Source organism: Gymnoscopelus microlampas (genome assembly GCF_963454915.1).
Source record: "Gymnoscopelus microlampas genome assembly, chromosome: 23".
Lineage (NCBI taxonomy): Eukaryota > Metazoa > Chordata > Actinopteri > Myctophiformes > Myctophidae > Gymnoscopelus > Gymnoscopelus microlampas.
The window spans coordinates 18,250,568-18,263,067 of NC_139960.1; the positions used below are offsets into that span (position 1 = coordinate 18,250,568).

Below are 12,500 nucleotides of genomic sequence, written 5' to 3' on the forward strand. Positions count from 1 at the left end.
TAGACCGTCTACAAGCTCGCAACGCGCAACGACGCTTTCCAGTATGAGCTTATAGATCGGCTATTTCCGTATGACTTATCATCATCTCACCCGCCGTGGTTCCGTTGTTAGCGATGAAGCTAGCCATGTCGGTGGGCCTGCTGTCGATGGTCAGGTTCCTCATGCAGCCCACAAAGTCCCTGTTCCTCACTGGGAAGTCCTCGGGCAGGTTGGGGACACCGCCCAGCAACAGGGGTCCTGTCAGGTCCAAAGATCTGTTGGGGGGGAGAGGAAGCCAAAGGGGCTCAGTCAGCAGAATTATACAAACATGTAACCAATGTAAAAGAAGCCAAAACAAGCTGTAGAGACTTTACTTCATTCTTGTATTTGGGGAGGGACAGAACATATCTATGAAAACAGACTAAAATGACAGTTACAAGAGATGTGTGAAACCGTACAAAATGGCGCTATGAAAATATAAATTTAATAATGTGCGTCTGTGTTAAAACAGACATTAAAACAGTTATTGGCTGGCAGAGGAAGAGTAGCGCACAAAATTACAAGCTTAGGCAACTGGCACTGGGTGAAAACTGGGTTATAAAATTGTGGGATAAAAATATATATAAACAAATAAAAATAAACAGCTATTACACTTAATTACAGTTAATTTAAGCACTTTAATTTAAGCCCTATTGTGTCATTTGACATACAGCAAATGTCACACGAAAATACCAGCTTTGCAAGCTCATAACACCTTGCACCGCGACACGTCTGTATGCCTTTTTTTTTTATTATTGTTTGCTCAGAATAGCATGCACCAAAAAGTAGACCCATAAGGGTTCAGATTTACATTCTCAAGAGTAGTAAAAAAAAAGCTAGGCATGCAGGAAGCTGCTTACGAGCCCCCAAGTCCCCCACGGCCCTCGAACATCAAACAGAAAAGGATTGGAGGGATTTATTTTGACGCAACACCACTGCTGTGCCACAGCACAAGTCCAAACCGCTAAACGTACGCCTCCTCGACATACAGACGACGTTGGCACATGGCCAGAGTAAGCCGGTAAAACAATCGTCCAGAAAATCCGTTAATGACCCCGCTGGTCAATCGTTTGGAACGTTCTGCAATCATATAAAGGACAGTTCAGTCCGTTTTGTTTTGTGTGAGCTAGAAGCTTTTAAAACGTGCAAAACATAACGTACACTGACTGCAATGACACACAGTCCTATCACTGGGAATTCAGCGTAGTACGCATTTAATACATTGACTTATTTTGTAAATATATAGGAGTAGCAAAAAATGCTAATTTATATCCTTTTTTTTATACTTTATTGAGTCAAAACATGTGAAGACAATAAATCATTCAGTTTAATAATTTATTTCCTTAGTCCCTGGCAGACAACATTAAGAAGGAGGTGACAGGTTTAAGTGTTACACCACCAAAACGCTTTTGGATTCAAGTGGATTAAAAGACAGCGGTCGTCAAGTTGCAAGTATAGGATGTCTCGCCGTTTATACGTGGAACAGGTTCATACATGAGACCAGTTTGTACATGAGAGGTTCATACATTTGTGTCTGAATGGGTGTGTGTGGGTGGAAATGTTACAGTAAGTGTAACCGCTCTGAGCGTGTGCGCAACATGCTGTCTGTATGTGTAGGTAATCTCTCAATACAAGACAGAGTCAGAGCTCCGCGACTGAAATTCAAAGGATTTTTTTTTCTTCCCCTTTTTTTGACTCTGGGTTCCCAGATTGGTATGTAGGAGACATGTCCCTCAGGAGAAATGCTGTTGGGGACATGTTGTAGAGCCGTGGTTCTCAACCTGTGCGTCTGGACAGCCAGGGGGGGTCCCCAAATTATTTTGGGTGGGTCCCCAGATGATTAGCTTAACGTGCTACATTGTTTTCTCACTCAACAGTAAACAAACCAACATACAGTATAAGTGTATACAGGGTAGCTGCACATTTCTAAAGTTACAATTTAATGACTTTTAAGACCTTTTTAATACCAAACTGTCCAAATTGTCAAATATTACGCATGAAAGAGGCAAACACTGTGAAAATAGCCGATCTACAAGCTCACAACGCCTCGCACAAGCATGCGGTTTGAGTATTTTGACAATGTTTATCTGTGGAACCGAGTCAAACTAATGCAATGCCTACAATTCCAATTGCTTGGGGGGGTCCCCAGTTCAAATATGATTATTTTGGGGGGACGCAACCTGAAAAGTTTGGGAACCCCTGGTGTAGAGGACATGATATTGGGGGACATGTTGTAGGGGATGTTGTAGTAGTAAGGGACATGTAGGGGACACGGATGTTTCATGTGTGGCTCAGTGCCTCCAGGCTGCCGTGAGCTACAAGACAAGTTCCTGAAAGAATGTAACCTCATTAACTGTACTTTGATGTTGTGCCTCTGTGTAACTCCCTCTCCCTCTCTCTCCCTCTCTCCCTCTCCCTCTCTCCCTCTCTCTCTCTCTCTCTCTCTCTCTCTCTCTCTCTCTCACACCCACCCCCCTCCTCCCTCCTTCCCTCACTGTCTTTCTCTTTCACCAGAGTGTTTAATCCTCCTAGCAGCCAGTCAGTCAATGTGTTCCAGCATGCCGGTTTGCTAACAGCTCCCCTCATTTAGCATAGAAAAAAACAACAACATCTTCTGGTTGAGGAGGTGTTGTTTTGTCTGCCAGAAGGAGAGACCGGCCGCGTGGAGGAGGCAAACAGAGATGAAGCAGGACAGGAGGAGGACAGAACAGGAGGGTGGGAGGGAGGTGTCATTTGTTGTAATGAAGGCAATTTGACATTCAGCACCCGTGATAGAACACATTCTCCTATTAGTCTCACCACAGGGGGCAGCGTGCGTGTGAGTGTGTGTGTTTTGTGTTGCTAATCGGTAGAAAGGCTTAGAGCTCACACAAAAAAAACACAAAGTAAAACACAGAGAGCTCTTTTATCAATGTATTTCTAATGTGTTCACAATGCAATTATTGTTTATCTTGTCATGTCATTAAAGTATAAGCAAGTTAATGAAAAATAAGATATAATTGCAATGGAGAGAGATATAAAGCGTGACAAAAATCAATAATTTTGCAACTGAAATTTAGGGGTGCAGCGATTGGGAAATTCTGGGCTAATATCGATGTTTAAAAAAACAATTTAAAACAAATATAACCAATGAGAGGCCAATGTGTTTTCTTTTTGTTTTTACGTTTTGTTTTTGTTGGTAGTCATTCCTACTTTGGTGACAGGGACAGAAATACATCTTCATTAAAAAACATAACTTTTTTAAAGACTCTAATGAGCACAAATTGAATCATATAGATTAATGAAAAGACAGACAAACATCAGCCAATTACATCGGTGAATGTCATCTTATCTGATAATACACTGATGGCAGACAACAAGGCGAGTGTCGACTGATACCGATGTACAGCCGATTAATAGATGCATCCCTACCGAAATTCTGTGATTTGCGTGAGTTTAATTAGCTCTTAGAGTGAAGGTCCTTTGAAGGTCCTTTTGGTTACATTACATTACATTTCATTACATACAGTAGTCCCTCTAACAGTTACACGTGGACAAATGAACACTACTATGTGATAGAGCAGGGTTCTTCAACAGGACCCCCTGTTGAAGAACCCTGTGATGGAGTGGGTGTAAACCAGAGACAACAGGAGGGGACAGAGACAGAGAGATAAGACATGACGTGACGAAGCAGTGTGACATCGCAGCTTACTTTTTCTGTCCGGTCTGCGTTCCCTGGGCGGCGCAGGAGTAGTTGCCGATCTGGTTCCCGAAGCGGATGGCCATGGAGATGTCACAGTCGTCCACGGCCACCACGGCCACCTTCTCTCCGGACGGGCCGTGCGGGATGCCCAGACGGCCGATGTTAGGCTGAAACACACAAAGGTCAAAGGTCCCAATCAAAGGTCACGTCAGACACGAGGTCACCGCGGTTAACGACCCACATCGCCACATCGTTGTGTGGATGTCATTCTGTCGATCAAGGCCTGTCGTCATCAGTGTTGATTTCGTCGACTAAAACTATGACGAAAAATGTTGGTCAACTACCTTTCTTCACTGACGAAAACGAAATAAAAACGAAATAAAAAAAATGCTACGATGACTAAAACTAAGACTAAATATATTGACAATTTCGTCAACAAATAAAAACTAGATTAAAATGTTAGTGAGGGACTAGAGGAGAAGAGATCCAGTAGAACTAAAAGAGAAGTCATTTTATGTTTGGTTGCGCTCGGGTGTTGCACTCTGAAAATAGCCGATCTACAAGCTCACAACGCGTCGCGCTGGGACGCGTTGTGAGCTTGTAGATCGGCTATTTTCAGCATGCAACCAAGTGTAAAATCAGCCATTACGACGCCTTAGTCGACTAGATCAACTGTAGATTTAGTGGACTATAACGTCATGATATTTAGTAGACTAAAACTAGATTAAAAACATTTCAGATGACTAAAATATGACAAAAGACTATGACTACAACTAAATAAAAAATGTCTGTCAAAATCAAGACTGGTCGTCATCCACAAATCTGTGAGGATGTGGATCAGATCAGAACGTCAAACCCCCAAATCAGATCACAATCTCTAGTCTGTTTCACTAGAGCAGTGGTTCTCAAAGCGCGATTGAAGATGTTGTTTTAAAAATGAAAAATGTGCTCGGGTGGTGCAGTGGCAAAGGTAGCTGCCAACCACCGCGGAGGTTGTGGGTTTGAATCCCCTGTGTGGCATCAGGCGCTGTCGAGCGTCTATACGAACACAATTGGCCAGTGTTCGGGGGGAGGGAAGCCGGGCGGGGAGGGTGATATCACTGGACTGCATGTATCTTACAGGCTGGGGCGACACCCGTCAGCAGGGAGTGTTGGGCGGGAGGAGTAGGGCGAAGGCTCTACGTCCTCCCGGTGGGGGCTCCTCTCTGGCAGGTGAGTCAGTAGGATACAACAGCAGTGACATCGGGAGGAATCAATTGGCATAACGACGAAATTGGGGAGAAAACAAAAAGGGGCAAAAAGAAAAATATAGAGATTTTTTTTACGTGTAATTTTGTTAAACGTTTGAAAAACACAAATCTAGTATGGGGGTTCATTGGCACAAAATATATTTCAAAATATTAGGTCCACGGCCAAATGCATGTGAATTTGGGGTGGACAGAGCAGGATTCGTTGAGTTTCCGTTGAAAAAATAATTACATGACAGTGTTTGTGTGAAACCCATCACTTTTTTCCCCCCTACAATGTGTGTGTGTGTGTGTGTGTGTGTGTGTGTGTGTGTGTGTGTGTGTGTGTGTGTGTGTGTGTGTGTGTGTGTGTGTGTGTGTGTGTGTGTGTGTGTGTGTGTGTGTGTGTGTGTGTGTGTGTGTGTGTGTGCGCGCGTGTGTGTGTGTGTGTGCATGTGCATGTGCATGCAGAACCACGGTGGTCTGAATAAACAGATCATGTCTCTCCTCGCTCTCTCTCTCTCCCAGGGCAATACAGTGAAGCAGTGAACCGCAAAACTACAACAATAGAACTACAGATCCCAGCTCTGATGGTGGCAGAGAGTTTACACAAGATAACCCTGCTGACAGAGAGAGAGAGCGAGAGAGAGAGAGAGAGAGAGAGAAAGAAACGTAGCAGATCTACAAGCTTGTTTTGAGCTTGTAGATCTGCTGCTTATGCTATTGTTGAATTTGAATTTCATTTTGGACATACAGTATGAGGTTTCCACCCGACAGAGGCGATATGAACACAGCAACTACCGTTAAAGGGTCTACACCATGAATTTTAACTTTTTCTTCATTTTTGTGTGTTTTTGGTCTCCCCCACCTCTCTTCTGTTCCAACAAATACCCGACTTCGAGCATGCAGGCTTTCATAGGCTATCTGTGGTTTTCATGTAAATTGGTCTGAAAACAGTCCGTCAGATTTGTTCCCCCACCCTACGTCACGTCTGGGAACAATTCCTCCCGTTTTTCAGTTCTAACCAAAAAAAAAAATCCCAAAAAAAAAAAAAAAAACAATTTTCTCATTTTTAATTTTTTTTAATTTTTTTCTTTTTTTTTTTTTTTACTTTTTCCACACAGAACCAGGACATGACATGCATACAAACTGGCTCAATAGCGCCCCGTGCCAAACAGGACAATGTGGTATTGCAGGTGAAAGTGCTTTATAAGCCAGAGAGAAGTTAGTTGGAATGAGTATATCTGAGGCTTGATTTAGGCTCAAACCTTTTGAAAAACGTTTGAGGGACATAAACAATATGATATCAAATATTATTATTATTTTTTAAATTCATGGTGTAGCTCCTTTAAATACATTTGAGAGAATGCTGCTATCCGCCTCCAAAAGCTGTATACCAATTAAGCTATGCTTGCCTACATATATGGTAACCACTTCTAACTGCATTTTTTTGTGGTTTCATAAGCTAGTTTCTCTAAGATGCAATGTGACAACAGCTCTGTTTACACACTTCTTTATTCCCCTTTTAATTGTATGCTTACATTTCTTAGTTTTGATTGTTTTATTTCACATTTGCTTTGTCAAATAAAATGTAAATGTATGGTTTTTCATGTCAATAAAGCAACTTTAAATTGTCAACACTCCAACACAGCATAATCCTGAGTGTTAATTTAACTATCTAGTGTATAAATGAGTCTAGTTACTGAGTGAAATAGGACGCTGGTGGGGAACAACAAAGGGACAGACAGGGAGGGGGCAAACAATAGAAAAAGTGACTGTGACAGACAAAAATAGAGATGTTACTGGCCTGAAATAGTTTCGTAGCAAGACAGGAAATACAGAGAGAGAAAGAGAGAGAGAGGGTGGGGGGAGACATACAGACAGACAGACAGACAGACCGAGGACAGGGAGGGGTGACGGAGAGAAAGAGAGATACAAAGGGAAAGGGAGAGAGCGGGAGAGACTAACGTTTATGGGACAGGACATTTTCCAGTGAGTTTTATCGGTTATCATGGAGACTCCCTGTTTCCACCTTTGTACTGAAAACACTTCATCAGTGAGTTTCCACACATACCACTGACAACATTACAACTCCAACGTCATCGCTGGTTGGTTTCTCTTCTTTCTGTCTCATCTTGAAGGCTAATCTCCACCACAAAATTGCTGCACCATTTATCATCACCAATGTTCTTTTTCTTTTTTGATATACTACTTTAACCCATTAAGACCCGCGGCCGATTCTAAAAATGTCTTCTAAATCCAGTTTTCTGAAAAATGTATGTTGCTATATATCGTTGCTGTCGGGCAGAACGTGCCGCGTTTCGAGCATGTAGATCTGTTACTTTTGATACTTTTATGTGATGCTGTAGTGTGAGGGGCGTTAATAATAATAATATGCAAATAAAGGTTTTCTGCCTGACAACGATATACCATGTTTCTTCAACAGTGATAGTCACATTGCAAAGTTCTGAGTGTCATCTTAACCCTGATAGCCTCAACGACAGCAGGACAGTTCCCTGAAGTGGTCACCTGACGTGAGTAGGCACTCACACACTCATTAAGCAAGTCAAAATACGATTTTTAACAAGTGCGCAAGCATGTACACACACACACTGTATGTGTGTGTGTGACCTGCAAATCTTAGCGTCTTGGCGTTAACATGTAAAATTGGTCATGCTGCAATGAGGCCACACCCCTGTCTCTGGCAGCCGGCCAATCGGCCTTAAGCGCCTGCAGGTGCCTACCTGCTCTAGCCCCTCCCCCCCACAGACCCACCCCACCCACCGCCTCCAGGCGTCCCCGCGGCAACCGGAGGCATCCGGTCTTCCTGTCTAGCCCGAGAACGTCCTGCTGTGAACGCGTGAACTCAATTTCTCTCTCTCTCTCTCTCTCTCTCTCTCTCTCTCTCTCTCTCTCTCTCTCTCTCTCTCTCTCTCTCTCTCTCTCTCTCTCTCTCTCTCTCTCTCTCTCTCTCTCTCTCTCTCTCTCTCTCTCTCTCTCTTGTGTCTGTTGTTCCGCTGTTGGCTGAGGCTGTGGTAATTATCATAAATCCACTGGAGTTCACAGCAGAGAGGAGGGGGCGGGTCTTGTCTGGAGACTTGCTGTTTTGAGTGACACGGCTGAATGTGTTGTTATTTAAGGAGGACTCCACTGCCTGGAGAGACACAATTGATGCCGCGAGGCGAGCCGCGTTAACCACTTTAAACCCCAGCATCCTTATTGTGGGGAAAGCTTTCACTGAAATTAGCCAATCGACAAGCTCGCCGATACGCCGAGCTGAGCTTGTCGATCGGCTGTTTTCAGCAAAAGCCTTCCCAACAATAACAGAAGACACTAGTATGGAGCCCTGAGGGACCCCGCTCAACCATATGGGGTTTAAGTGGTTAAAAGAAAAAAAGAACTGTCTTCACAGTGAAATCCACAGGGTTAAAGACAACATGAAATGAAAAAAAAGAAATGACTTTAAATCAATCAGTCCCTAAAAGTTCAATCCCAAAGACTTCCCATCAAACAAAAAAGTCAGGATGACAATAAGCGGGGAACATAGAACCCGGGGGAAAAAAGAACCGGGTGAACATAGAGACGACCCCATAGGATCCTTACAATGAAAAAGAAAGCATGCTTGCCAGATCCATGTTGTGTTATTATTTAAGATTGAATTCTGTCATTGTAATGCTTTTATGTGTATTTTATGAGTGCTACCCCCACTAGCACCATCTTTCTTGGCGGTTTGTGTGTGTGTGTGTGTGTGTGTGTGTGTGTGTGTGTGTGTGTGTGTGTGTGTGTGTGTGTGTGTGTGTGTGTGTGTGTGTGTGTAAAACTATGTTTAGTAGGAATGTTTATAGTTTAGGGCTAGTTGGTGATTTTAATTTGCACTTGGCTCTCACTTTGAGGGAGTCTTCCTCAAAGTGAGAGAGTCTTCAGGTCAACTTTCTCTCTCTCTCTCTTTCTCTCTCTCTGGTGTTGACAATGCTGTTGTTCATAGCTAAGGCCTGGTCTCCAGTAGTGACTGGTTTACAGGTACCATGGCAACTCACTTGATCCCAATGGTTACCCATGAGGGGAGGTTTACAGAATACACACACACACGGTCGCACGCATGCAGATGAGATAAGCATGCGGCGCACATACATGTATTTACATTTATAACTGCTGATCCGACCGACTCCATACTCTACATACCGGAGTCCCCCAGGGCTCTATACTAGGTCTGCTAGTCATTCGCTCTACAGCAAATCTGTTTGGCAAAAATGGCTGATATACAAGCTCACAACACATCACAGACCGATGTGTTGTGAGCTTGTAGATAATCTATTTTAGACGAATGTTCATCCTAAAATAGGGTGGTTAAAAAAACCTGCATATAAGTGTTAACTTTGGTGGAAAAGGCACGAGCGCACGCGCACGCGCACGCGCACGCACACACACACACACACACACACACACACACACACACACACACACACACATACACACACACACACACACACACACACACACACACACACACAATGTCAACACTGTCCACACAAATTCATGCAGGGTTTAACCTGGTCTTTACTTATTACCCTGCAGCAACGCTTTTAACAACATATAAGTGTTAACTTTGGTGGAAAAACGCGCACACACGCACGCACGCACGCACGCACACACACACACACACACACACACACACACACACACACACACACACACACACACACACACACACAGACCATGGACAGCTAGCTGACAAAGTCTTTTCTGACACCTATATTAACGCTAACGTCTGTCAACACAGCCCTAAAGGCAGGAGAAGCAGATTGAGTTGCACTCCAAACAAAGTACAACAGCTCAGTGCAAACGTCAAACACTGTCAATGACCAGCCAATATATGCAGGTGTGTGTGTGTGTGTGTGTGTGTGTGTGTGTGTGTGTGTGTGTGTGTGTGTGTGTGTGTGTGTGTGTGTGCGCAGTGCACACGCGCATTGGTGTTCTGGAAGTAGTTGGAGGATGTCTGCGGAATATTTACTGTAGGTGTGTGTTCAGTGACCTACAGTGAACACACATGCATGCATGCGTGTGTGCGTGTGCGTGTGCGTGTGAAACAGGAAGAGGCAAGCGGAGGTGCACACGGCTGAGCATTTTATTTTCTTAATAAAGGAAGTGTGACTCGAAGACTGTGACTTTATTTATGTTTGAGAGGAAATCCCATTCTCTCTCTCTCTCTCTCTCTCTCTCTCTCTCTCTCTCTCTCTCTCTCAGTGTGTGTTTATAAAAGCAGGCAGTGTTTCCCCTAATTGCATTTGCAGATAATTACAGTAAATAAGTACGTAAGTAACACTTGAACCTTAAGTGTTACATTTGGTGAAAAGAGCAGATCGACAAGCTCACAACACGTCACAACTGGACGCCATGTGAGCTTGTAGATCGGTTATTTCCGGCAATAAGATTTGGTGCAGAGGGACATAGTGTGTGTAGAGCCATGGGTGACCCCGGTCATATAAGGTTTAAGTGGTTAATATTGTTCCATCGTGACAACGTGATCAAGTACAGTATGTAGTGTACTAGGCGCTTACAGTACACAGTGGTTTTACTTAAGTAAAAGTATCAATACTGCAATGTAGAAGTACTCTGTTACAAGTAAAAGTCCGGAATTAAAAATGTACTTGAGTAAAAGTACAAAAGTATTGGTATCAAAATATACATAAAGTACCAAAAGTAAAAGTACTAAAATGTTTGAAAATAGCAGATCTACAAGCTCATACGATGCGACGCGGTGTGAGCTTGTAGATCGTCTATTTTCAAATAGCCTAGGTATAAAATTGGGCTAAAGAGGTAAATGTATGTTTTATAATGTAATACTTTATATCTGCAAAGTAACTGGTAACGAAAGTTTTCAAATAATTGTAGTGTAGTAAAAGTACAATATTCTCTTCTGCGATGTGGTAGAGTAGAAGTAAAAGTAAAGACAATTGGAAATACTCCAGAAAAGTACCTCAAAATTGTACTTAAGTACAGTATTTGAGTAAATGTACTTAGTTACTTTACACCACTGCAAAATCTGAATGTGTGGATGCACATGAATGAGTAGAAGTTAAATCCATACGTATTTATGTATCTATTTATCTATGTATATATCTATGTATCGTGAGCTGTCACGATTATGAGATTTTAATTGTGTTTCTGTTGTTGAACATTGTGAATAGAAATCTGTTTGGCTTTTAGGCTTCGTAAGCTAAAGTTACACAGGGCAGATATGTTAAATACACATTTAATTACTTTATATCTAAGTTTGAAAATATACGAACACTTTTAACTTGGAAATGATTATGACGATTATGACTTTTTGCGATTATCTCAAATAATTGTGATTAGGGGATTATATAATAATCGTGACAGACCTATGTACTGTCTGTCTGTCTGTCACGCACGCACGCACGCACGCACGCACGCACGCACGCACGCACGCACGCACGCACGCACGCACGCACGCACGCACGCACGCACGCACGCACGCACGCACGCACGCGCACGCACGCACGCACGCACGCACGCACGCACACACACACACACACACACACACACACACACACACACACACACACACACACACACACTCTCACACACACTCTCACACACACACACACACAGTATACAAACACTTTTTACGGCAGTATACAGTATGTTTGACTGAGTAAATGCCATCGTCTCTATCTCTCTTTCATTCATGTACATGGTGTAGTGTTTGCTATATGTGCACCTGTGCGCGTGCGTGTGTGTGCGTCCAGTGTAGAGTTTTGGCCGTGTCATCGTGCGTAAAGCTAGTCTGTCCCTTGTGGCGAGAGATGTCTCGTTCATGTCCACATTACCTCACCTCCCCTCTGGCTGTGTAAACTTAGAGGTGTCAATTATTCACACACACACACACACACACACACACACACACACACACACACACACACACACACACACACACACACACACACACACACACACACACACACACACACACACACACACACACACACACACACACACACACACACACACACTCCCCTGAGGCCATACATACACAGAGCTACAAACAGACAAGTGCTAATGTTCAAGAATATAAGTTACTGGTAGTAGCCTGGTCTGCTGTCTATCAGGGTAACAGGTGGACTACATGGCTTTGTCAGCTCACAGCTTCTAAGCAGACGAACAAACAACAGAGGTCAAGGTAAGCTGATCCCGTGTTAGCAGGATGGAGAACATTCTTCTTTCATTAATCTGCAAAGCGTCTCTGTCGGGTCTCCGTCTCATATGTCCAAAAGTTTAAATATGGAGATAAGAGTTTTCTGCCCGACAGCAACAAAGTGTCCCACTTACCTGTAGATTATAAGTACATCCGTGTAGGGCTGCAACAGTTACTCAAAAAATATTGTTTTAAAGGTAGGGTAAGTGATTTTCTTTGTGTTAAATAGTTCTATATTGTGATAGTACTCATTGCTATAGAGTGTTTGTTCAGTAACAGGAGTCTCCATGACTCTCCAGCTCTTTATTAAACAGAAAATGCATTTTCAGGTAAGGATACCATTTTTTTCCAATCAGGA

General features: G+C 43.1%; 1 protein-coding gene across 1 annotated transcript in view; it reads right to left on the reverse strand.

Annotated features, from left to right (window-relative positions):
- Positions 1-12,500, reverse strand: part of LOC311039682 (cadherin EGF LAG seven-pass G-type receptor 1-like) — a 157,256-nt gene that overhangs the window by 54,128 nt on the left and 90,628 nt on the right. Inside the window, 2 exon segments of the mRNA XM_084049633.1 lie at positions 91-254; positions 3,710-3,867. Coding sequence (XP_083905759.1) covers positions 91-254; positions 3,710-3,867 — 322 coding nt within the window.